Source organism: Ceratotherium simum, chromosome 8 (assembly GCF_057802395.1).
Source record: "Ceratotherium simum simum isolate JZ-2026a chromosome 8, ASM5780239v1, whole genome shotgun sequence".
Taxonomy (NCBI): Eukaryota; Metazoa; Chordata; class Mammalia; order Perissodactyla; family Rhinocerotidae; genus Ceratotherium; species Ceratotherium simum.
The window spans coordinates 39,390,570-39,415,995 of NC_141907.1; the positions used below are offsets into that span (position 1 = coordinate 39,390,570).

The 25,426-nt window shown below is 38.8% G+C and overlaps 1 protein-coding gene across 1 annotated transcript in view; it reads right to left on the reverse strand.

The window, feature by feature from the left end:
- CORIN (corin, serine peptidase) overlaps positions 1 to 25,426 on the reverse strand; it is a 220,990-nt gene that overhangs the window by 11,679 nt on the left and 183,885 nt on the right. Inside the window, exons 16-19 of the mRNA XM_004419037.3 lie at positions 25,060 to 25,189; positions 8,838 to 8,954; positions 6,410 to 6,459; positions 6,080 to 6,254 (exon numbers count right to left, since the gene is read on the reverse strand). Of these exons, the coding sequence (XP_004419094.2) occupies positions 6,080 to 6,254; positions 6,410 to 6,459; positions 8,838 to 8,954; positions 25,060 to 25,189 (472 nt within the window). The remainder of the gene's footprint in view (positions 1 to 6,079; positions 6,255 to 6,409; positions 6,460 to 8,837; positions 8,955 to 25,059; positions 25,190 to 25,426) is intronic.

Below are 25,426 nucleotides of genomic sequence, written 5' to 3' on the forward strand. Positions count from 1 at the left end.
GAAAAAAGATTAATATTTATAATTAACATCTGTGATATAAATCACCCTATTTTCTAAGTCTTACTCCAAAAACAGCATTGCCAAGTGGTGATTTGGAGGTTGTATGAAGGTTACTAAATTTGCACTAAGTAAAGAAATATCACTCGATGGCATCATTACTGTTCAGAAATCTTACAAACATCTTACTTTTAGTATTGTGCTCTGCCCTTGGTATTTCTAAAAAATTCTCTGTAACACACATTATGAATAGACTTTATAACAGAATGGCCACAAAGTAAATGAAGAAGGGGTTGGATGTAAGTCAATAAGGAGAGTGTGTCAGACCACAAGCCTTGCCCATCTGGAAGGCCATCCGCCTCTCAGCTCCTGCTGATTGCTGTCATGTTGGAATGCCCAGGGTGGCTTGACTTTCCGATTGTTCAAGGGAAGCCAGAGTTCTGGATTTTATGTAAAATATCTACAGTTTTAAGTGCTGGCTAAAAGTTAAGAAAGGAATACAACAAGGAAATAGATTAGCAGCCTGGATTCTTCATGGGTATAAGATCTCTACTTTACAGTTTTCCAACTATTGGTATACACATTATTTCAAATGATCTTCTCACCAACTGTGGGACGTACATAGGAATTCTTATTCCATTTTAAAGAAAAAGCAGTGACTTGAAGCAGATGAATGACTTGTCCAAAGTCACAGAGACAGTAAGTGATGGTAATAGACCAGAATGCTGGTCTTTTAAGCCCTAGACCACACTTTTTCCACTAAATTTCTCTGAAACAAAGAGAAGGGTCCCCAGGCATCAACATAGGAATTAGGTGCCGGCCACAGGAGGGAAAGCACGCAGGATGGGTGGAGACTCACTGGTGAGTGATAGGAGGGCAGAGAGCAGGATGATATCTTCTCTTTCATGATCATATCTCCCAGATGTGGTGGGGAGCTAGCCGTCAGTGGTGAAATTACAGAAAGGGAACAATTCTGTTATCCCAGGGTCCAAAAAAGCAAGAGAAGGGGATAGTCAGATACATATCCTAGACCTTCAAGAATCAGATTTGAGAATGTTTTGAAAAAAGACAGATATGGGGCTGGCCCAGTGGCATAGTGGTTAGGTTCGTACATTCCACTTCAGCAGCCTGGGGTTCGCGAGTTTGGATCCCGGGCACGGACCTACACATCGCTCACCAAGCCCAGCTGTGGCAGTGTCCCACATATGAAGTAGAGGAAGACTGGCATAGATGTTAGCTCAGGGCCAATCTTCCTCAGCAAAAAAAGACAGATGTGATAATGTGTCCAGAGACTCTTAAAGTAAGTGTAGGTAGACATAGATGGAGGAGTTTAAGTGCCAAATTCTGATGGTACCATCACACATGACCACAGAAAGAAAATGAAGAATCAGCTAAAAAGTAAATGTGACTACATAAGGATCCCAGAGCTTCAAAACTGGAAAGTCTATCACAAAAGAATGGCAGGAAACTGTAGTAATTGTCAGAAAGTCTTAGTCATAGAGTGATCAGGTGTTTGTTTAAAAAGGAAACATAAAAATAGCTTCTCAGCAAAATAATGTGTAAGAAGAGGAAAATTTCTATCTGTGGCAAATAAAATTAGTAAATAACTAAGACAAAGCAGAACTGTTTGCAGTTTCCTCTACTTTCAATTTCTCCAAAGAGAATGATCTGCAGACAATATCCAGAAGGGTCAGCTTCCATGTGATGAAACAGACAGGTGCTTAATACACTGAAATTTTGAACTGACGTGTGGTCTAGAATATGGGACGAGTCAGTGAGAGATCACTGACCTTCTGTAGATGAGCTGACATTTCTAGTTCCAGACAAATTGTAGTCCTAACTACTAGAAGAATTACAGATGTGATTACTAAGAAACATCAAGGGTCTGGCCCGGTGGTGTAGTGGTTAGGTTTCTGCATTCTGCTTTAGCGGCCCAGGGTTCACCAGTTCGGATCTTGGGTGCAGTGGACCAACTCACCACTCATCAAGCCATGCTAAGGCGTCATTCTACATAGAGAAACTAGAAGGACCTACAACTAGGATATGCAACTATGTACTGGGGCTTTGGGGAGAAAAAAGAAAAAGAGGAAGATTGGCAACAGATGTTAGCTCAAGGCCAATCTTCCTCAAAAAAAAAAAAAGAAAAATCAAGAAGGGGTTGGTTAGTCAGTTAACAAATAGCTGAAAGAAATAAAAACACAAGGGTGAGGAAGACAGACAGAGTTCATGCACTCTTAGAGTTTTCATTCTACTGGGCTAAGAAACATATAAACAAATAAGATTATCTTGGGCACTTAGAAGTGAAAAACCAGAGTAATGTGATAGAGAAATGACTGATGGGGGGTCGTTTTAGCTAGGATAGTTAGGGAAGGCCTTTGACAAAATGACACTTAAAGTGAGACTTGAATGATGGAAAGGAGGTAGTTTTGTGACTCTATGAGAGTGTTCCAAACTGCAGAAGCAGCAAGTTCAAAGGTCCTGAGGTTAGAATAAGCTTGGAGGATTTCAGGAACAGAAAGAAGGCTAGAGGACTGAAGTGATAAGCCCAGGGTACTAGGTTAGCTGGGGAAAGAAAGGGGATGAGGGGGAGACTGATGGGCTGAGATAACACGGGGAGAAGTGCAGACAAGCAACTACCAGTCTTGCCGGAGTGAAGAGCTGGTGTTTTAGACATCAATATGCAAGTAACCTGGCAGGGTTAACGGTTGTGGTCATATAGCGAGATGATAGTTTTTCATGCAGGTTTCCTGTAGAGGAATAAGACGCTTTTGACAATGGCTAGTTGTGTGCCAGCCTAGGAAGTTCATCCTTAAGTCTTTCAGAGGCAGAAGAAGGCAGGAAAATTGCTTGTTAAATTACCCCTGAAAGTCAAAGTCTTTATTCCTTAGAACTGTTGAAGTTGAATTGTTATTAGTGCATATGGGACTCAATCTGATCAGCTTAGCATCTCCTGTTTTTAATTTTCATTTGGGATTTTTAAATACCTCTCCGTGGAAGGGCAAAACATACTTGTCTTTTTTCCATGCATATAATTAAAAGAGACAGGCTTGAGAAGACCTACAGATGGGGCACAGTGGGCCTTGCCAAAGTATGGGATCAGGAGATGAAGTCAATTTCATCAACTGTAGCAATTGACGGCTCCAGCAGAGTAAGGCTTACAATTAGAAGTTCTCAAAAGCTTGCTGGGCCACTGGAGAGATTGCAAAACAGAATCAAAGTTATTAGCACACATTCAAGCGAAGGCTTGTTTGAAGTCAGGCAATTGCTAGCTTCTTATGGATAGGCCAGGCCCTCTTGACAGTTCTGTTAAGTTTAGTGTTCCATGAAACTGCACCACGGCCTTTGATATCGTAGCCATTTCCTTAATTATAAGCACATATTTCTTCTCTTTTGCAGGGTTTCTCCTGCCTTCACAGATCTGTCAGTGAATGAGGAAACTTGGATACCACATATGGAAATGCGGTATATGAACCTGGATTAACCAGCATGTAAAGGGTGTTGTTCCCTCAAGGAACTGTTGGATTCATTTAGGTAATCATCTTTTGATGAATGTACTCTTGCTAGTATAATCTTCTGCTTATCACACAGTTATAAATCAGAACTGGAAAAGACATCTGGACACATCTAGTGCCTTCTGAAGCAATAACATTGCAGTATATTTTATGACATACTACGCAGACTCTTACAATCATTTTGGGTCTTACACATTAAAGGTTCTCAAGAGGAGGTACTGGTTTGATTTTTTTATATTTTATTTCCCCAAAGAGAGCAATCAAATAACTTACAAACAAAAGTATAGAGTGTGATTCCAAATTGTACAAGTAAACAATGACACCCTCTGAAAACTGCATGTGTTTATAGCTGTGGAGGAATATTCCACTAGGCTGTAACAGGGGTTACCATGAGGACGATGAGAAAGTAAAGGAGAGAGTGTGGGAGGAGATAAAAATAGTACTAGCAAAATGCAAAAATACTCCTGCCATAATGCTAAGGGAAAAGGTAGAATGCATGTTTTTAGTAATAATTTTTAAAAAGAAACGTTGACCTTTATCGAGGTCTTACTGATTGATGTCGGGTGTGGTTCTCAAGGCTTTCCACAGACTATCTCACTTTATGACCGCACCAACCCTGCGAGGTAGGGATTGTTAGTTCCCTCCTTTCACAGATGAGGAAACCGTGGCCCAGAGAAGCTAACGAATTGACCCATGCTGACACAGTAAGTAGTAAAGCTAAAAAAATAATAATAGGCAAAAAAAAATAAAATTGCATTTTTTTCTGGAAATCAACCTAGTCAATGCAAATAATTTAATTAGGTGATAGAACTGTGACTGACGTTGTTTTAAATTTTTGCTATTATTTAATATTACTTTGAGATAAAGTAAAATTATTAAAAATAAATTGAATAAAATGGGTGGTATAGTGGTTTTTAAAACATGTCCTCAAATCCTTTGACATGCCTCTCACTGAGAGGAGATTTCTTTTGTTTCTTCTCTTTGGATCCGGGTGGGGCTTATGAGGGCTCTGACCAATCACACAGCAGAAGCAATATGGTGTGTCTTGGGAGGCAAGGTCAAAAAGGTGACACACCTTCCTCCTGGCTCCCTTTTTGGGAAGCTCACTCTGGAGGATGCCAGTCACCATGCTGTGAGTCCCATATGCAGAGGAACAAAGGCCCCAGCCCATAAGCAGCATTGACTGCCAGACTTCAGGTGGTTCCAGCCCCTAGCCTTAGAATCTTCCAGCGGAGGCCCCAGACATGGCCCAACAGAGACAAACTGCACCAGCTACGTCTGTCCAGATGTCTGACTCCCAGAATCTTCTATGAACATAATTAATGTTTAAGTTTTTTTGTTTGCTGTTGTAACTGTTTGGTTTGTTTGTTTTCTTTTCTTTTTTTATTTTTTTTGGTCCTAAACTACACAACAACAGATAGCTGGAATAGATGAGCACCTTCTGCCGTGATGTTTGTCAATTTGAAGTAGGTTTCCCCTTCATCTTATTTTTCTGCTCCCTTTAGGCATATTTTTTGTGTGTGTGTGAGGATGATCAGCCCTGAGCTAACATCCAATGCCAATCCACCTCTTTTTTTTGCTGAGGAAGATTGGCCTTGAGCTAACATCCATGCCCATCTTCCTCCACTTCATATGGGACGCCGCCACAGCATGGCTTGCCAAGCAGCGCATCAGTGCGCGCCCGGGATCCAAACCTGCGAACCCGGGGCCGCTGAAGAGGAGCGCACGCACTTAACCGCTTGTGCCACCGGGCCAGCCCCTCTTTAGGCATATTGTGATGGTTAATTTTATGTGCCAATGTGGCTGGGCCACGGTGCTCAAATATTTGGTCAACCATTTGGTTTAACATTTAAATTGGGGGGACTTTGAGTAAAGCAGATTACTCTCGATAATGTGGTTTTCCTCATCCAATAAATTGGAGACCTTAATAGAACAAAGACTGACCTCCTCTGAGCAAAAAGAAATCCTACTAGCTGACTGCATTTGGATTGAACTGCAACTCTCTCCTGAGTCTCCAGCTTGCCAATCAGATTTGGACTCGCCAAGCCTCCACCATCTTGTGAGCCGATTTCTTAAAATAAATTTCTTTCTCTCTCTCCCCCTCTCTCTGTCTCATTGGCCTGTTTCTATGGAGAACCCTGACTAATGCACATACTGTATCTTTAACGCTGCTTCCCAAACGCCTCACTAGTTCCGCCAGTATCCTAACCTCACTGCAGCATCCAAGTCAATCCCCTCTGTTTGACTTCAGATGTATTTGATGTATTTAAAGAGGGCTAGAGAAGAGACTAATGCTGGCTGCAGGGTCACTCTTATAAATTTCTTCCTCTTCTTCCCACTTTAGGATGTAAATCATAAGCAATATACATCCATTGTCAATAAATGAGCAGCACATATACAGGATGACAACACTGAGGGTAGAAAAATCTAAGCAGATAAAGGCCCAGGAAGTAGATCAACTGTGGCTTTTGGAATGAAATGGCATCACAGAATTACATATGCCACTAAGAATGCCCAAGTGACAAAATGATCGGATTCAGGCAAAGCAAAAAGGAAAAGGTGCAGCTTACCCCTCGAAGCAGTGGGCGACCGTCAGAACCCATTTCTTGGCAATGAGGACACAGCCACAAATGTGTCCACTAGGCTCACTCTGCAGGGAACACTGCCATGGCCACCTTCCAGGGCGACTCGTCCGACCCCCGAGGATCCTCTTGTTCATTCGGGCAGCAGGGCGGCGCCCACAATCTGCCAAGGAGCAGGAGAGACAGTGTATGACTTACCTCCAAATCCCCCAGCTGGATGCTTGGATCTTTGCTGTCATGTACAGTGATTATTTTCCCCCTGAGCCAATCTGGTTACACGAAGTTTGTACCCCATTGCTCCACCTCTCATTCTCTCACCTTGTTTAGTACACAGAAGAGAAATCTTACTTCTGCTGTGACAAGACTGCCTAGATTTGGAAACATAAAATGGCATAACATTAAGCTACATATTTATCGTTCACTTCAAACACTTTACCAGTGAAAAGCAATACATAGATTCAACTGTTACCAGAGGCTGTATTCGTTGAGCAATGATTATACTGAGTGCAGGAATTGTCAAGGCAGAGCTGTGGTCAGATATCACCTCAGGGGTGGGGGGATACGAAGGATGTGTACTTTTTTTTTTAGTTTATTTACTATCAATATAACATAATTTCACATCTGTGGGAAGAGAAACTACTGTTATCAAAGTTTCCCACATCATCTTGGCTGGTGGTACTACCCAGAATATTGGTTCAAATCATGACTCTCAAGGTAGAGAGAGGAAAGGGGAGGGAACTGGGTTGCTTCTTAGAATCTGTGGTGAGGAGGGAGCATGTCAGATTGTTATGCTTATGGAGACAGCATGTATGTCCAAAAGAAGTTGAGAAATAGTTTGAGAGAAATAAAATATTACTTCAAAAAGTCAGAGAACAGATAAAGGAACTGAATATTTAGACTGGAAAAGAATCTTGCCAAGACTTTTGATGTTAAACGGTGGATCTATGATTAGCTGACGGGGGGCGTTAAATTTATTCCATGAAACTCTAGATGGCAGGATCAGAACTAGTAGGTAGAACTTACAGGAAGCGTGGGTTCACAAAGGCAGAAATTTCTGAAAATCTGAGTTAACCTTTGAAGGTAAGAACTCGGGCCATGTTTAATCATCTATCAATGTGGCTGTACAAGAGAATTCAGTTTAGGATACATTAAGTTTTACTTGCAAATTTGTCTTCCAACCATGAAGCATTTATTTATAGTATAAATTTAAAAGACAAAAAACACTTTGAGACTGTCAAAAATATTGTCGTGTGCTTAGAAAGCTAGATCTCTAAAGAAAAAAAAAAAAATCCATCCCTAAATATGATATGTCATTTCCACATTCCTTTTTGAATATTTACTGTATTTTTATTTCTTGCTAAAATTGCATGGGGATATGTTTAATTATTTGTATACAATAAATTGTACAAAACAGAAAAAAGTTTGCTTTTTGCCTTCCCACAACCTGAAGTCATATCTCCTCCTTACACTACTTCTTTATCCTTGATTTCTTTGTAGCACTTCCAAATGTCTGAAATTCATTTTGTTTACTAGCTTATGGTCTCTCTGTCTATACAAATATGTTCCTTGAGACCAGGGCCCTTGTCCCCTCATTCGCTTCTACAGCCCCTCAGAGATTAGCACTGAACCTGGCATAGAAGAGAGACTCAATAATTAGTTATTTGTTAGATCCCAAAATCATAGCTTGCAGGAACGGGAAAAGACACCAAAGAACATCTGTCCCAGCTCTTTATCTCACAGGAAATTCTGGTTATATAAGATCACATATCTAGTTAGTAAGCCAGGACTAGAACCAGTTCTACCAATGCCCAATTTAGAATGAGTTATTTAATTTATTTATTTGACCTGAAAGGGCTTTTCTGGCATTCCCAGTTTGGGGAAACAAATCACTCTGTTGAAAGGTTCAGGTCATTGTTTTGGAGGAAGTACTTCAGTTGACAAATTTTCAGAAATTTGGCTGTAGAGTTTGGTCTATGGGGAAAATGTCAAGACATTCCACAGGGAAATAGCCCACCTTTAGTTTTCTTCTTGGGAATTCTTAAGAGGTGCTTTCTCTAGCACTTATTAAAAGCTTTGGAGTCAGATAAACTTGGTTTCAGTTGAAAGGCTATCACTTACCATCTGTGGGCTATGAGTTTTGAGCAAGTTATTTAAATATTCTATAGCTGTGTCCCTATAACGTAATAAGCACTAAGTAAGGGTTAATAATTCCCTCAATTTATCTTTCTCCTGCACCCCTACCCTTAGACAAAGGAGGCAGCCCTGTTTAAGATGCTGTGATTCTTTAGGGGAAATTTTCAGAAGTGTACTTTCAAGACGACTTGATTATAATTTCATTTTGTGTCCATTTTTTTCTCAGACTCTCAAGTTTTATCAGTCGCCATTACTTCAATTCCCTGTGTTAACTAGCTCCACGTAGCATCTGCAGCAAGTGCAGACATGAGAATTTATTTCAAATAGGATATGAAAAAACTCCAAGATTAGAACCCAGTTCCTCCTCCTTCACTATGATAATTTCTGTAATCATCATTGAAGAAAACATAATTAGCCAAGAGAAAAAAACAAATCTGTCTAGAAAGAAGAAATAAAAGTAAACAATGTTAAACATAAAGGCCAATAGCCATTCTATGGAAGCTCTTTATTGATGTGACAAATTTGGTTTATTTTAAATTAGAAACAGAAGGGCCCTGATGATAAACTTTGCTCCATAATCTCCCCTACACAGCTCCCGCGAAGGGTGTCTTACCCTTTGACCAGTAGTTCGTGCAAAGTGGTCCCATTGAGACTCTCCCAGTTGGAGTGTAACGTCAGCCACTGCTGGTCTTGCTCCTGCTCCTCTATCAATTTGGTCACAGATGGCTCTCTGACAGAAGGGCAAATACCAGATAAACATTCAAAGTACAATGACCTTCGACCAGGCGATATCATTATTTAGCACTCACTCTCTTTCAAAAAGAAACATTACATCATAAGTTGATATGTCAAGAGGGGGATTTGTATCAGAAATTTGGCATGGAATGTGGTCAGGAAGAGGGAAAGTTACTAAAAGTATCCTGAAGCAATAAAGATCCAAATTTTTACAGCTGTTTTAGTCATTCTCTCTGCTGACACATATTTGAACTTCATATGGTGCTAGAATTCTAACGTATATGATGTAAAATTTCCAGTATCTAAAAAACAAGAGCAACTTTAGCACGGATCAAAAGTAAAATAAAATTTATCTAGCTTGGGTTTTTCTTCCTCTTTTCTTGACCACTGTAATCCTGCAATATAGCAATACCTTAAAATAAAGTCAACAATAACGAGAATCAATGGCCATTTAGTGTCTGTGTAGACAGTATAAAACTGAAAGTGGAATTTTTTCAACAACCTGCAAAATCTTTATGCACTAAAAATTAAGGACTCTGGAAAATAGAGATGGGAGTTAGACAACATTATTTTGCTCTTTACCTATATTCTCACTCAACCTTCACCAATATTTCCTGTGTATGTCTCATTTAATTGTTCAAATGAATATGGTTACACTGTATCCAAGATTTAAAACCTTAGATTTCAAAAGTATTTTGATTTTTATGTAAAATATCCTATTCTTCATGAAATAAGTTGGTTTATTTAGACAATCTATGTTCGAATAAAATCTTTTGGATTTTTGTCACCTGATGCTATCATGGGTAGAAGAGGTAGAGGAATTAGTTTTAGATAGGAGGAAGGAGAACTTTTTCTGAAACTGGAAGGAAGTAGGAGAAAAGGAAGCAGACACTTTGTTGGAGTTGGAGGGGGGAAAGAATTCATCAAGAGACAGATAGTCTCCTCTTTTCTTTAAAAGTAGGAGGTGAGCTCCTCTGATGAAAGCTGGGGAGTGGCAGGGGTGCATGACGGCAAGGGAAGTGACGTTATATGGAATTGTTCCCTGGTGGAAGTGTTTGGAGAAACACATCAAAGACAACTTAGAAGAATGGCAAGCAGCAGTGAAAGTTCCAATGAACCTGGAAATCTTGAAGTTGTGGTAGCATCAAGTCTGCATGCTTAGTGACTTTCTTTTTCAATAACGGGATGCCATTTTTTTTTTTGCAAAAAAGTGGGGGGCACAGGAAGGGAAGAAAAGTTAGATTCAGTGGCATTGAAAGAAAAATGATCATTTTACCTGATTATTAATTATTTAAAATCTACTGTAATCACATAACAGAGAATAAAAGAAACAAAAACCTCCCCCAATCCTGTTGCTTTTAAAAAGAGAGGGCCGGCCCCGTGGCTTAGCGGTTGAGTGCGTGCGCTCCGCTGCCGGCGGCCCGGGTTCGGATCCCGGGTGCGCACTGAGGCACCGCTCCTCCGGCCATGCTGAGGCCGCGTCCCGCATGGAGCAGCTAGAAGGATGTGCAGCTATGACAGACAACTATGTACTGGGGCTTTGGGGGAAAAATAAATAAATAAAATCTTTAAAAAGAGAAAAACCCTCTAAAGAGAACACTTGATAGAATAACAGCCAAAGATTAAAAATAAAACAGAGTCCTTAATAATGAGTGAATTCTAATCCTTTGATCTTAAAACAAATGGCATAAACCCTGACTGCACTTTAAGAAGAGTTGCAAAAGATTTAAATTTATTTAGAAACTTGAATGACCTGTTAGATTACTGAAGACTTGACAAAACCTACTGCAAAATGAGAATTTTTCTTTTCCTCGACCAAAATGATAGTCTGGCTTTTCTATCAATCCCACAAGTGCTGTATGTGGAGGCACAGCGGGATGGAAAGTATAAAAGTCAGCAGCCACACATATCACTCGTGGTGTTTCTCTTGATACCTGCGTCTTGAAAATTACTTGCTGCAATAGAATCGCCTGTGGTCTCCTAAATCCAGGCATTTTACCGGCAAAAAGCCAAAGGAAGATCAGCTTCAGATTTCTTGTTTAATGAAATCATTCTTTAGGCAGATATTCATAGGGCAACAGGGGACTTGCATGAGGAGGACACTTCAGCGTAGGATTTGTACTGATGCTGGATAGAAAGATCATTGCAAAGGACACTGCAATCTTTCAACCAACAAGGGCCCTTCAATTACCTCCAGGAAGGGCTCCACTGAGCATAGCACATGGGACATTTCTGGATTTCATTCATTAGCCTCCAACAAGAAAGGCAATCTAGCCTGAATCTCTGTTACATCAAGTGGAAAATCTAAGAAATTCATCATCAAGAAGAGGGGAGCATCACTACAAAAATTAGTTTTCTGTGAAATTCTTAAACACTAGCATGCTTCTCATGCACAAAAACAAATCCTTCAGCACTAGAAGCGTCACCCTATGGTCCTTTATAAAAATATCAGTGACTCCATGTGGTTCTATTTCTGCCATTATACAGAACCTGAGCATCTGTGTGATCTCAAGTTTTCTTATCTTTTCTTTAAATAATTTTTAAAATTGTAAAAGTAGGGGCCAGCCCCATGGCGTAGCAGTTAAGTGCATGCGCTCCGCTGCTGGTGGCCCGGGTTCAGATCCCGGGCACGCACTGATGCACCGCTTGTCAGGCCATGCTGTGGCAGCATCCCATATAAAGTAGAGGAAGATGGGCACAGATATTAGCCCAGGGCCAGTCTTCCTCAGCAAAAAAAAGAGGGGGATTGGCACGGATGTTAGCTCAGGGCTGATCTTCCTCACAAAAAAAAATTACAAAAGTAATACTTATACATGGAAAAAATAACAAAAATTATACAATGAAAAAATATTCTTCCCATCCCAGATGTATAGAAACAACCATTTGAGTTTAATCATTTGATTTCAAAACAAATGGCATAAACCCTAATTTAGAGCATTTGAGTATCTTTGCCAAGCTTTTTCTATAATCCATGTATAAATACCCCTCTTTTTTCAGTCTATACACATTGTTCTGTGTGGTGTTGATGATATTTTCATTTAATGATTTATCTTGGAAGTCTTTCCACAACAATAGTTAACATTTGTTAACTATTTTCTATATCCCAAGCACTAAAAGACTAACTCTTTCTATTTTATTTAAACATCTCAACAACTTTGCAAAGTATGCTTTATTATTATTCTCCATTTTGGAGACTAAAATTTGAGGCAAAGAGAGAATAAGTAATTTGCCTATGGTCACACAGAGCTGGCACTTGAATCTCTATGGTCTGATGCCAAAGTACCACTCCTAACACGTTGAACACTTAATTGGCCCTTCTTCATTAACAGCGCACACCATGTTCTTTTCACAGCTGCATAGTGTTCCATTATATGGATGTGCATACGTTTACTTAACCAGTCCACTATTGATGCACATGTAGGTTGTATCCAATTTTTGGCTATAACAAAAAAGCACCAGTTAACACCCTTAGCTGTTCACCTTTGCCTACCTGCACAAGTAAAATAAATTTCTAAAAATAAAATTATCAAATCAAAATTTAAATTTTTGAGTAGTAGCATGAGTTTCCCCTTCAAAGAGTAATGCCAATTTACAAACTCATCAAGAATATGTGTGTCTGTACTATTTAATTTTTATAACTATGTATATGATGTAAATCATACTATTAAAAAGTATCTGGAACTTAATAGCTGCCCAAATTTTGTTTGACAATTGGTAATGCACTTGACAACATCTTTTTCCATATTATATCAAGAGACAAATTAAACAAATCCTGTTGGGTAGAGAGCCAAAGAGCAAACAACGTTTTGCCAGTGATTAAGCATCAGTCACTGTATCCTAAGGGAGTCTATGCAGGGAATGCAGCCAAACTCAAATGCCTCTATAGCAGCCATGAAACCATATACAAAGAAGGAAATTGAAGCAATGATCTAATCCAGTGCCTTCATTTGAAAGCCTGAGAAAACTGAGACACAGATATAGACCCATCCCAAACATTCGTGGGGCCTAGAGCAAGAGGCCAAGTGGAGGCCCACGTGTCATATGTCCACGCATTTACATGTTAAAAGTCAGGTTAACAAGCTGTTAAAGGAAATGGATTCTATCTTTCTATCTTGACAAACATATCTTTTAGGTTCAAAAACAGGATTCTTGGACTTCCTAGAACACTGGTTTTCAAACTTCAGCATTCATCAGAATCACCTGGAGGATGTATTACAACAAAGACTGTTGGCCCCATCTCCAGATTCCCTGATACAGTAAGTCCGAGATGGGGCCCAATAAGTTGCCTTTCTAGCAAGATCCCAAGTGATGCTAATGTTGCTGGTCTGGGACCACACTTTGAAAACATTGCTCTAGAATAGAGACCAGGGTCCAGGTGAGCATAACTCCTTGGCTGACAGACTCCTTGACCCGTGGGGCCAGAGTGGTCCCTCTAAATCAGGGTTTCTCACCCTTGGCACTATTGACATTTTATACCAGATAATTATTTGCTATGTGGGGCTGTCCTGTGCATTATAGGATGTTTTGCATTATCCCTGGCTTCTACCCACTAGATGCTAGTAACGCCCCACCACTCCTGTATTGACAATCAAAAATGTCTACAGACATTTCCAAATACCCCCTAGGGACAAAGTCACCCCTGGTTGAGAACCACTGCTCTAAATCCTGGGGCCCATGGCAAGGCCCCTCTGCTCTGGGTCTAAGGCAGTACTGCACAGAGAAGCGAAAGGATTTCACTCAAATTTGCTTCTTGAATTGTGTGGCTCTAAGACACATATAAAAAATGTATAACTCCCCACACTCATGCACACTAAAATGAGAAGACAGAATTTAACCAGAATTCTGAAACATCTTGACATTCTGAAAGGAATTATGTATTTCAAGGCTTAGGGGAACAATCGGATCTCTAGACAATTTGGCCTATCCTTGTCCCACTCTCATCAAGTCACTTGGTGTTTAGTAATAAGGCATCGCATGCTTGTGTTATAATTATGTTGGGCTGCTGACTTAAAAAATAAAGGTCAGCACAAATTCCCAAAAGCCAAGGGCTTCTTTAGTTTTGACAGCAAGAGAGCAGTGTGGGAATTACCTAGACACATTACACATTTCAGCAGAAGGACAAGGCTTGTTCTATTGTATCTATTACTGGGGAAAAATAATTTGAGTATTCAACCTCAGTATTGACAATTAGTCTTAAATAACTTTTTTGTGTGTGTGTGAGGAAGATCAGCCCTGAGCTAACATCCATGCTAATCCTCCTCTTTTTGCTGAGGAAGACCGGCTCTGAGCTAACACCTATTGCCAATCCTTCTCCTTTTTTTTCCCCAAAGCCCCAGTAGATAGTTGGATGTCATAGCTGCACATCTTTCTAGTTGCTGTATGTGGGACATGGCCTCAACATGGCCAGAGCAGTGGTGGATCGGTGTGCGCCCGGGATCCGAACCCGGGCCGCCAGTAGCGGAGCGCGCACACTTAACCGCTAAGCCACGGGGCCGGCCCGACAATTAGTTTTGAAATACAAATGCCTTGTGTAGTGGACAAGATACATTATTTGCAATTCTAAGTATCCTGTTCAGAACTTGGAATATTTCCACTAGACATTTAGTATCTGATTTTAAAAATCTTTTCTTGAATCTTGTCATATTATTATCTCTGTTTGGTTCCTATAGAGTAGACATGTTAATATTAAAAGCTAGTTAAATTATTTTCTCAAGTAGAAGAGCGACCTGGAAATTTTGACAGAAAGGCATAATAGGTTTCAGACAAAACACGAATGAACCCTACAATAGAATCGTTCATCTGGTTAGATAGTTCAGCTTATGCTTCATTCAGCAAAACTCCCATCAATAGAAATGTTTAAAGGAAAGCATAAAGTCTGAGTTTATTTTTCCAGTGAACTCAGTATTTAAAAATATATTTTTATTGCAATCTTAACTGAAAATATATAATTTTATTCGTTTACCTCAGAAGGAGAGAATAATAACCGTATTAGGCAATGATCCGTAGGTACAAGTGACAAAAACTATCTCAAAGCAAGAAGAGGAGGAAGTTATGGATTATAAAATTAAATTGCATAGTGCTAACACTTCATAAAATAAAAAAATCAGTGAAACTAAATATTTAATTCATCTCCAATATAAAATTAAAAGTATAACATGAATGAAAATATAAATTTATAAAATATAACTATTGAACAAACATTATCATTCAAATATAAATTAGAAAATAAAATTAATAAAAATAAAGTATTATTTAAAATAAACATTTTATTAAAAGTGGAAAAAATTAATCAATCAAAAATTTTAAATTAAAATATCATTTGATCATTTACAAAATTCAATCTCATAAAACAAGCTGAGTAAATGGTGCCGAGTTGTAAGTATAGTTTTGAGCGAAAGATCCACCTCTTTCAGAACCTACACTAGTCCAACTATATCCTTTTGGTTATTTTATCTTCAAAAAATCCAATCTCTTTTTTCATAACTTGGAGGAAATTTTTTGGAACAATTATTTTTTTATTTTTAAGAAAGAGACACTCAACATTTTATAGACAGCAACTTGAGTTTAGTTTCAAAGAAAGTGTTTCCTATTTGTCTTTACCTTATTTCAGTTCATCAGTGTAACACTAGAGATTACCAGTTTCAATTACTATATGACTTTTTTTATTCCACTAATTCAGAAAGACTGCGAAACCACAGTAGAATTTATTTTTCTAACAGAAGCTTTGCTTTGTCAATTGGCCTTTTCTTTCTCTTCTTGAGGATTATAGGAGTATAGAAAATGCACCTTTATTCAATTCAAATTTTTAAGGCAGAATATGACTCTCTGGGTATATTAAAAGATAGAATTATCCAAACTTCGGAGATTTAAAAAAATTTCAGTTAACAGTATTACACTAACAAAAATGTCAGCATGTTAGTACCAAAAATAGCACTGGAATATCAAAAAGTAGAAATGGAATCAATCACTAAAGGGATATTGATGGTCTTCAGGACGGCTGGTGCCAGGAACTAAGGACCCTCAGGACTTGCCATCTATTATCTCCACTTCCTTCTGTGGGAAGGTGGGGGAGGAGATGGGAGAGTGGTTTTATTGTCTCCAGTGACTTTTCCAAAAGCCAAAGGACAGGCTCCTGCAGCCCTAAACTCAAACCCATTCATCTTTGTGACCAAAAAGGAAAGAAGTCTTCTTTCCCAGGTCCGCTTAAAACAAATCTTGTTGAAGAATTTTAAGTATCTCAAGTCCAATCAATGTGGCCTGGAAGTGAGGTTCTTTAACGGGTCCAGCTTGGTACCTATACTACCCCCCCACTGGGGCCAAGAAGAGTGGGTCATGTACAAAGACGGAAGCTCCCATTTGGACCCCAAGGACAGAATGGGAAGTGAAGCAAGTGCCCAAATGGAAGGGATGCAAGTCCCAAAGGAAGGGAGGAATGCAGGGAAGCAGCACAATAAATGTCTGGTACAGGTGATTTTAATTGGGATTTTTTAGTTCAAAAGATAATTGTGCCTCAGAGTCAAGATTCTACATGTTCCTTTGTTAGTTTTTGGAAGATGTAGGAAGGGTAAAAGACTGGGTAGAAATTAGACTTGGCTTATGTTTATGAATAACACAATGGGTCAATCAGCGAGTGTTCAAGCTGATATTGCTGTAAAGTGAGTTGGATCTCAGAAGGAACATTACTCTGGCAGAATTTAAACAAATGACACAGTCAGATGGACAAGGATTAAAACTGACAATTAGGGGTTAATAAGGTGGAATGGAAATGGAGATAACACATGGGTGTTGTATCAGATAGAGTCCCTCCCTCAAAGAGCCATTATTTTAGTGAGAGGAACAAATTACAAAAACGTGAAAAAATAATTGCTGATACTGATCGTTACTTTGAAGAAGACAAAGTAAGCAAATAGAGAGTGACTTGGTGAGGGTCAAAGCTGCTTCCACTAGGGTTGTCAAGGAAGGCCTTTCTAAGTAGTTGATATTTGAGCTGAAACATGAATGATGAGATAGAGACATCTTGTAAAAGTCTAGAGGCCAACATTCCAAGCAAAAGGACCAGTGAAGACAAAGCTCCTGAGGTGGGAATAAGCTTGTAGTGTTTGAACATCAGTAATAAGGTCAATGTGTCTAGAGTTTAGTGGACAAGTGGAGAGTGCTAGGTTATTGGGTCAGAGACAGAAGCTGGCCAGATTATGCAGTGTCTTAGAGGTCAGAGTAAGAAATTGGATTTTGAGTCCAAGCTATTTATATAAATAATGAGAAAAGACCAGTGGATTTGGCATGTAGATAATATGACTGCTGTCTATCAGTCCTGTCTTGGAGGTAAAAGCAAGCCAAATTCCAGTGGGTTTCAAAAAAACATGAAGAAGATACTAGATCAGAAGTTAAGTCATCACCAGGAGTCTCCTGGTGTGGTTCCAAAAGGAGGAAGCTGCCATATAAGAACTTCTAACAGAAATAACACAGCCTCCTTGGTCAATTCCTGACGGATGGCTCAAGTTGTAAATCATGTTCTTATTTACCCAGGAGCCATTCACATTTACGTCCAATGGCAATGCTATGTTCATTACGATGACTGGGGAATCTTATGCCCCCAGAGACTTTATGGAGATTGATTCTTCTCATCCCAGAATCTTCTTGCTCACAATTAGCCCCAATATTTTTGGCTAAAAGCTGGGTGTTGACAGTGCGTAATTTTGAAGAACCCATGGAAACCATCTTTGATTTTATAAATCAGAATGTGAATCCATTTTTTAATGATGAATTTTTTTAACCACAAAATGGAATGTAAGAGAGTAAAAAAAAATCAAATTAATTCAAGTTTAATCAGAATTCAAATTAATTCAAAAACTCCTGCATAGTTCCATTCCAATTAATAATGGTGAATTTCTCTGCACCACTGAGAAGTTTCCATTTAATTTCATAAATCATTCATTAACTCAACTGATACAGTTTGAGATTCAGTTTGCTAACAAATATCCAAATTCTTGGCAGAGCTTGCTGTTAGTGATCATATGAAAATGGTCTTGAGACAACTGGTAGACTTACCTTGCTTTGTTTATTAAGGCCTCATACCTTATGGTCTCATGGAAGAACTTAAAAAAACATTTCCTCTTCCTTTAGGATGTAGCACTTTTTCAGGAAAATGATTCTTCTCCTTCACCCCCAGAATAGCATGTTGCAGGAAACACTATACCCACACATTGGACTCTATGATTTTCTTCTCATCCAGACAGTAATTTAACCAGCAGCTTCTTGGAAATGGGCAAGAAGTTAATTCCTCATGCCCAAGCTACATGTCTGCCAGAAAAGCTACGAAGCTGCTATGTGAAAGAAAATAACACTTCATGGATCTGCTTCAGCTGACTTCTACTTAGAATATGCCAAGCATCTACTTATTACTATAAGTGACTTTTCAAAAATTGAAAACACTTGGATTGTGGTCCTGCATGGTGAATTTCCCCCACCTCCTCGCTGCTATCTACTTAAAAATCCTACAGTGATAAGATCACAAGGTGGTATTAAGACTTGCCACAAAATTCCCATGTAAAGCAACAGTAAAAAGGATTTATGTTTAAGAAGCTTGTTGGCCACATCAATCAGGTCATGTTTATTGAATAAATGGGTGCCATAAGGGACCTACTCCTAGTACCCAAGAGGCCCCTTGTCCTTGCTTGAACTTGCATCCTGGCTCTGTATTTTTCTGTGACCTAGCAAAGTTCTTTGATCTCTGTAAGCCTCTGTTTTCTCATACTTAAAGTAGAAATAACAACACTACTTATCTTACTGGATTGTAATGTGGATAAATTGAGATAATACATATCAAGTACTCAGAACAGCCTGGCACACAACTAAGGTTAGCCATTAGTATTTTGTATAACCTATTCTGAGAAATAAGATGAAGAATCAAAAAAAAAAAAACAAATGACACATGGAACTGTAGAACTAAGAGGGAAATTGTGTAGTACCTATTTTTAAGTACCACAGCCAGTACAGGGGGTAAAAAGATCAAGGAGATGAGAAAGGCTCCATAGAAGTCATGAGGCTTGAGTGAGGCCCGGAAGGATGTAGATAGGAAGTGTAGAAAATTATGCATATATGGACACAGAGGCAGAAACAGGAAGGTACGTGCCCACAGAACACAGATAAAAAACAAGCCAGTCTGGAAAGAGAAGGAACATATAAAGGGCTATGAAGTTGAATAAAGATGAACTGGTTTATGGTGAGCCCACCAATTGGGGAAAATAGTTCAAACTTATTTGGTTAAAAAAAATACATGCAATGAAAGAAGACTTTTGACAGAAAGTGATTTATTTCTGTCTTAGTCTATTCAGGCTTCTGTAACAAATTACCATAGACTGTATGGCTTATAAACAATAGAATTTATTTCCCACAGTTCCGGAGGCTGGGAAGTCCAAGATCAAGGCACTGGCAGATTTGGTGTCTGTTGAAGGCCAAGATCCTCAGTCATAGGTGGCCATCTTCTTGCTGTGTCATCACATGGCAGAAGGGGTGAGGGAGCTCTCTGGGGTCTCTTTTATAAGGGCACTAATCCCTTATAAAAGAGGTCATGAGGGCTCTACTCTCATGACCTAATCACCTCTCAAAGGCCCCACCTCCAAACACCATCACATTGGGGGTTAGGATTTACCATACAACTTTGGAGGGGGGACATAAACATTAAGTCTATAGCAATTGAACATGATGTTCGTACTATGGCAGGTAGGGCTCTTTTGGGAATTCAGCCATGCGATAGTGAGAACTTCTAGGGACATGAAGGCACCAAACATCTTCTAACCCTATTACCCCGACCAGCCCCTGCCCATATTTCTTTGCTCCTCTTTGCAGCAAAATTCCTCAAAAAAGTTCTATACTTACTACCTTTTATTTCTCTTTTCCCACCATCTCTTAGGCTTTTGCCCCCTCACTCCACTGAAACTGCTCATGTCAATGACATACACATTGCTGAAACCAATAGTCGGTTTTCAGTCCACATTTTATTTGACTTCTCAGCAGCATTTGATATAACTGACCATCACCTCTTCCTTGAGACATTTTCTTCACTTGGTTTCCAAGATATCATATACTCCCATCCCACTGGTTGTTATTTTTCATCTCCATTGACTTTCTACTTCTCTTCTCCCATCCTCTTAATGTTAGTGCTCAGTCCTACATTATCTTCTCTATCTATACTCACTTTTTTGGTTATGCCACCCAGTCCCATAAATCTATATGTTATCTGTATTCAGGTGATTCCCAAATATATTTATCCAGCCCAGACCTCTCTAATAAACACCATACTTGAGCCTTATAAACATCTCCATTTAGATGTCTAACAGACATCCCAAACTTAATATGTCCAAAACAGAACCGATCTTTCTCCCCAATTCGGTCTATCTACAGCCTTACCCATCACAGTTTATCGTAATCCCATCTTTCCAGTTGTTCCCACCAAAAACCTTTAAGTCATTCTTGACTCTTCTCTTTGTTAACTCTTCTCAACCCCCAATCAACATCAAATCTGTCAGGAAGTCCTGTTGGCTCTACTTTTAAAATATACTCAGAATCATACCATTTATCACCATGTCCTCTGCTACCTTAGTGATCTGAGTCACCAAAATCTCTCACTTGCATTACTTTGATGGCCTTTGAGTAGTCTTCCTGCTTCTGTCCTTGCCCTCCTACAGCCTATTCTCAATATAACAACCAGAGTGATCCCTTTTAGGCAGATAATGGCTACAATCAAAAAAATGAACAATACCAAATGTTGGTGAGAATATGGAGAAATTGGAATTCTCATGCATTGCTGGTGGGAGTATAAAATGGTGTAGCCCTTTTGGAAAACAATTTGGCAGTTCTTCAAAAAATTAAACATAGAGTTACCATTTGACCCAGTCATTCTAGTCCTAAGTATACACCAGAGAGAATTGAAAACATATGTTCACATAAAAACTTGTATATGAATGTTCATAGCAGCATTTTCATAAGAGCCAAAAAATGGAAACAACCCAAAAGTCCATCAATTGATTAACGGATAATCAAAATGTGGTTATATCTACACAATGAAATATTATTCAGCCATAAACAGGAATAAAGTACTGATACATACTACAACATGGATGAACCCTGAAAATATTATGCTAAGTGAAAGAAGCCAGACAAAAAAGGCACACATTGTATGATTCTATTTATGTGAAATGTGCAGAATGACAAATCCATAGACACAGAAAGCAAATTAGTGTTTGTCATGGGTTTGGGGAAGGAGAAATGGGGAGTGACTGCTAATGAGCATGGAGTTTCTTTTCCAAGCGATGAAAATTTTCTGGAATCAGACAGTGGTGATGATTGCACAACTTTGTGAATATACTAAAACCAACTGATTTGTACACTTTTAAAGAGTGAGTTTTATGGTATATGAATTATATTGTAATTTTTAAAAATTACTTCAAGGTTTTGAGCTTCTTTTCCATGGTTTCCATATATAAGAGTAGCAATCTGGACTAGATTTACTACTACAGAAGACTGAACCTGTCTTCGTGCTTCATGGAAGTCAATCAACAAGGAAACCATCTTGGATCAAATAGTTCTTACACGACAAATGAAATCTGAAGTTAGAAACTTTTTCCTGGGAGTACACTTTAGGAGAAAATTACAACGTAAATCCTTATATCAGGGACTCTTAGGTAATATAATAGACTCTGTCTTTGTGGTTTTGCCCAAGACACAGAAACATTCTTCAGAAGAATTTTTCTTCTACTGACCAACTCTAAAAGATTAAGGCATAAAATCAAATTGCAACTAATTCCATAAAGGAATTTTTGCCAAAATAGTACAGCCTATTTCCAGATGATCTAACTTTATATAGAGATAAAGCTTGCGAAGCCAAGAGACACAAAGAGTCACATTCCCTTAGACCAACTTCCTCAAATACCAGATATCTCAACTGAGCATTTGGCAAGTATTAGAGGGCAGTCTAAATTCTGATTAAATAAATGTCCATATGTTTTTGATACTGGATGCGCAGGTAGCAAAGTCAATATACTGTCATGAGAATTTAGGGGTTTGATTTATACCCTTGTCTAATCAAATAGTCATCATATTTCCAAGCTGGGGTAAACTCTAGAGATTCATGCAGATGGGGTAAAAAGTTTTTCAGATTCAGCAAAGAACTCTGAATCTTCTCATTTGGACAAGCATTTAGTTGAGAGCCTAGCGTTTGTGCTATTAGACATGGATGGCGTAATTTGGGTCTGAAAAGCTCGAAGTGCAGGTGTTTTTAATCAACTGTCTGTATCATGAAAGCATTTCAGTAGAATCTCTGCAAAACGTAGGTTGGTGTAGTCCTGCATTTTTGATGAACTAGCTCCAAAATGTACTCCCTCAAGTAGATGAGCAACCTATTTGGAGTTAGACTGTGTTAGCTTTGGACACTATACTACAATGTTTTTCTCTATAAATGTTTAGGGAATGAAGAAATGAATGATTTAATGAATTTATATTATAGTATCAAGATAATATTAGAGTTGAATATTTTTCTTATACAATTTTAATAGGCATGCCATGTGCTATGCTATAAAGGAACCGCTCTCAGATGGCAGAAAGTCTGGAATTTTTTTCTAACTTTGTGTTCTTGGTTGTTTACTCACATGTCTTCTCCACTACAGTATAAGCTCTTTGGTGATGTTATTCACCTTTACATCCACCACACAATGCCTACTCAAGTACAAGGCCCATTAGCAGATACTCAAAAAACAATGGGAGGGAGACACTGAATAGAACTAGTTGGGATTGTTTTTAAACTTCAAGTGTCTGATGCACAATATGTTTGAAGGTATGAAAGCAGGCCAGTGTAATGGACACTTCACTCCAGAAGCTAAATAAGGACAGCTATTCCCTTTCCCTTCCCTCTGGCGGCTGGAGAGTAGGTCAATGGCCAGTTGTGGCCAGACGGACCCTCCTGTTAGGGACTTTGAATCTGGAAGAAATGACTCAAGGGTGTAAGGTCACTTAGAGTTTGAGGCAGCAGCGGCAGAAGTGTGGATGTGCAGCACAGCAGCTGTTCTCCAGGAACCGGATAACAGAGCAGCTTCCCAAGCAGCCCAATCCCAGGGCAGGAATTTGTCCTCATCTTGCCCATTATCTTCATTCCTGCCCAGCCTGGCTCTCTAGATTTCTGTCAATTCATGAGGCACCCATGTAAACTGAAGAGTAAACTTGAAGGCAATAAAAAAGTACAAAAATACTAAGATTATCTTCCCTACTCATTTCCTTGGAAGACTTACCACTACTTACCCATTAACTCAGTCAAATAATGGTTATGGTTTTCCACACATACTGCTCTCTCAGATTTTTCTAGCCCTTCCATAAAATAAAGTTATCTTTAAAAAAATATAAATATAAATTTAGATTTTAAATATCCAAAAACATCTAAACTGGCATTTTCCCACTATGATAAGGAAATGGAAAAAATGGAGTAAAGAAATTTTTTCAAAAATCCAATATGCACACAATAGCCAAAGGAGAAAATCACTGAAATGTCTAACAATGGATGAATAGATTTTTAAAATGTGGTATATCCATGCAAAGGAATATTATTGCACCACAAACAGGAATGAAGTACTGATACCTGGATGCATAAAAACATTATACTAAGTGAAAGAAGCCAGATAATGTTAATGGTTGCACAACACTGTGAATATACTAAATGCCACTGAACTGTACACTTTAAAATGGTTAAAATGGTAAATTTTATGTTGTATGTATTTTACCACAATAAAAAATTTAAAATCCAATATGCAAAAAATTTGAAGAAATATAAAGTAGAATATTTAAAGCAAGATCCCTTTTATTTGCAATAGAATAGAGTGGCTTGCCAAACGAATTTTTCTGGTTGTAAAATCTTTGTAGCTCCGACTTTCCCTCAGAACTCTCAGTGGAGTTATCTGTCATGTAATCAAGTTTTCATATTAAGAAATAACCTTGTATCTTGGTGAGAGGAAAATAAAGCTCATTCAAAAGGCTTTTCATTTATCTCTGATCACAGTCATATCCCATTTCATTTAGACACAATAAGGAAGTTGTGAAAATGAAGTATAATTTGATAGATCTTGGCAAATATAATTTTTCCACTCTGGCAAAGTTTAAAGTTCTTTTATTACAGATTAGCATCAGTTACTCAATTTTCCAAATATGGGTGTGTTTACCTGGGAAAAATGGGCTGAAGATGCAGGGATTTACATAATTCTTCAAACCAGGATAACAAAAATGTGCTGCTAGTTGCTATCGCACAATTGGATGGCTTATTACTGTAAAATTGTTTTAAGTTTGCTCAGTGGAATCCTGGGAAATGCCATTCACTCAATTTGTTATTCTAGAATTTTAAAATTCTTTTATCTTTTATTTCTCCCATCTCTACATTCCCCCCAAATCTCACATACCTCAGCGGTAAAAAATACATATGTGTGTGTATATACACACACACACTCATATATATTCTAAGTTTCTTCAATTATTGCTTTCCATCCCTGATAGAACTGAAAAAGAAAACCCCACAAAAGAGCAAGTATTCAAGTATCAATGTCAGTGTATTTGTATCAAAGCCAGAATAAGTGCCTTTTCGTTCTACTAAGGAGCAAAAACGGCGAACTATTTCCTGTTTTACATTTCCTGCATTACTTAAGGTAAATCGAAATACCAGCAACTTCAAGTTCTATTTCTCAACTTATTAAAAAATGTGTGTTGCTTAAAAGGAATTTTTAATAACCTCTTGGGGGAAAATTGTGAGATTTTCCCAACCAGGTTCCTCGGAGGAAACCATCTTAATGCTTTTACAAATAATGAAAGCATTTCATTTCAGAAGTACTTAAAATACAATTACTTCATTTACTTTTAGAGACTTCATCAAAGTAGGTTTTCAACCCATGCTCTTCAGAGCAGGTGCCCGTAATTAAAGGCAGTCCTCTCACCTGATTCATTTCCCATGCTTTGGAGGGCTCTGCTTGAGAGGACTAACTCACTCTGCATGCGTAAGGAAGATATTATTGCCAAGTTCCACGAAGCCCTCTGAGAAATTCATCAGTGCTACAAACTACTGACCTTACCCTAAACCCATCTGCTTGCAGGCCAGCTGACTCAATGTCTCCTGCCAGCCATCAGCACACACGTGGCGTTCTGTAGCAGATCTGTGCGCGGTCAGGAATGAAGAGGAGTTCACGTTTTTAGAGAGGGTCACTGAGAAAAAAAAAGAGGGGGAAACCATAATTAAAAACATTTCTTCTCAGGACTGGCCCAGTTGCCTAGTGGTTAAGTTTGGCGTGCTCCACCTTGGCAGCCCACGATCAGTTTCTGGGTGTGGACCTGCACCACTCATCAGCCGTGCTGTGGCAGTGACCCACATACAATATAGAGGAAAAGTGGCACAGATATTAGCTCAGGGACAATCTTCCTCAAGCAAAAAGAGGAAGATTG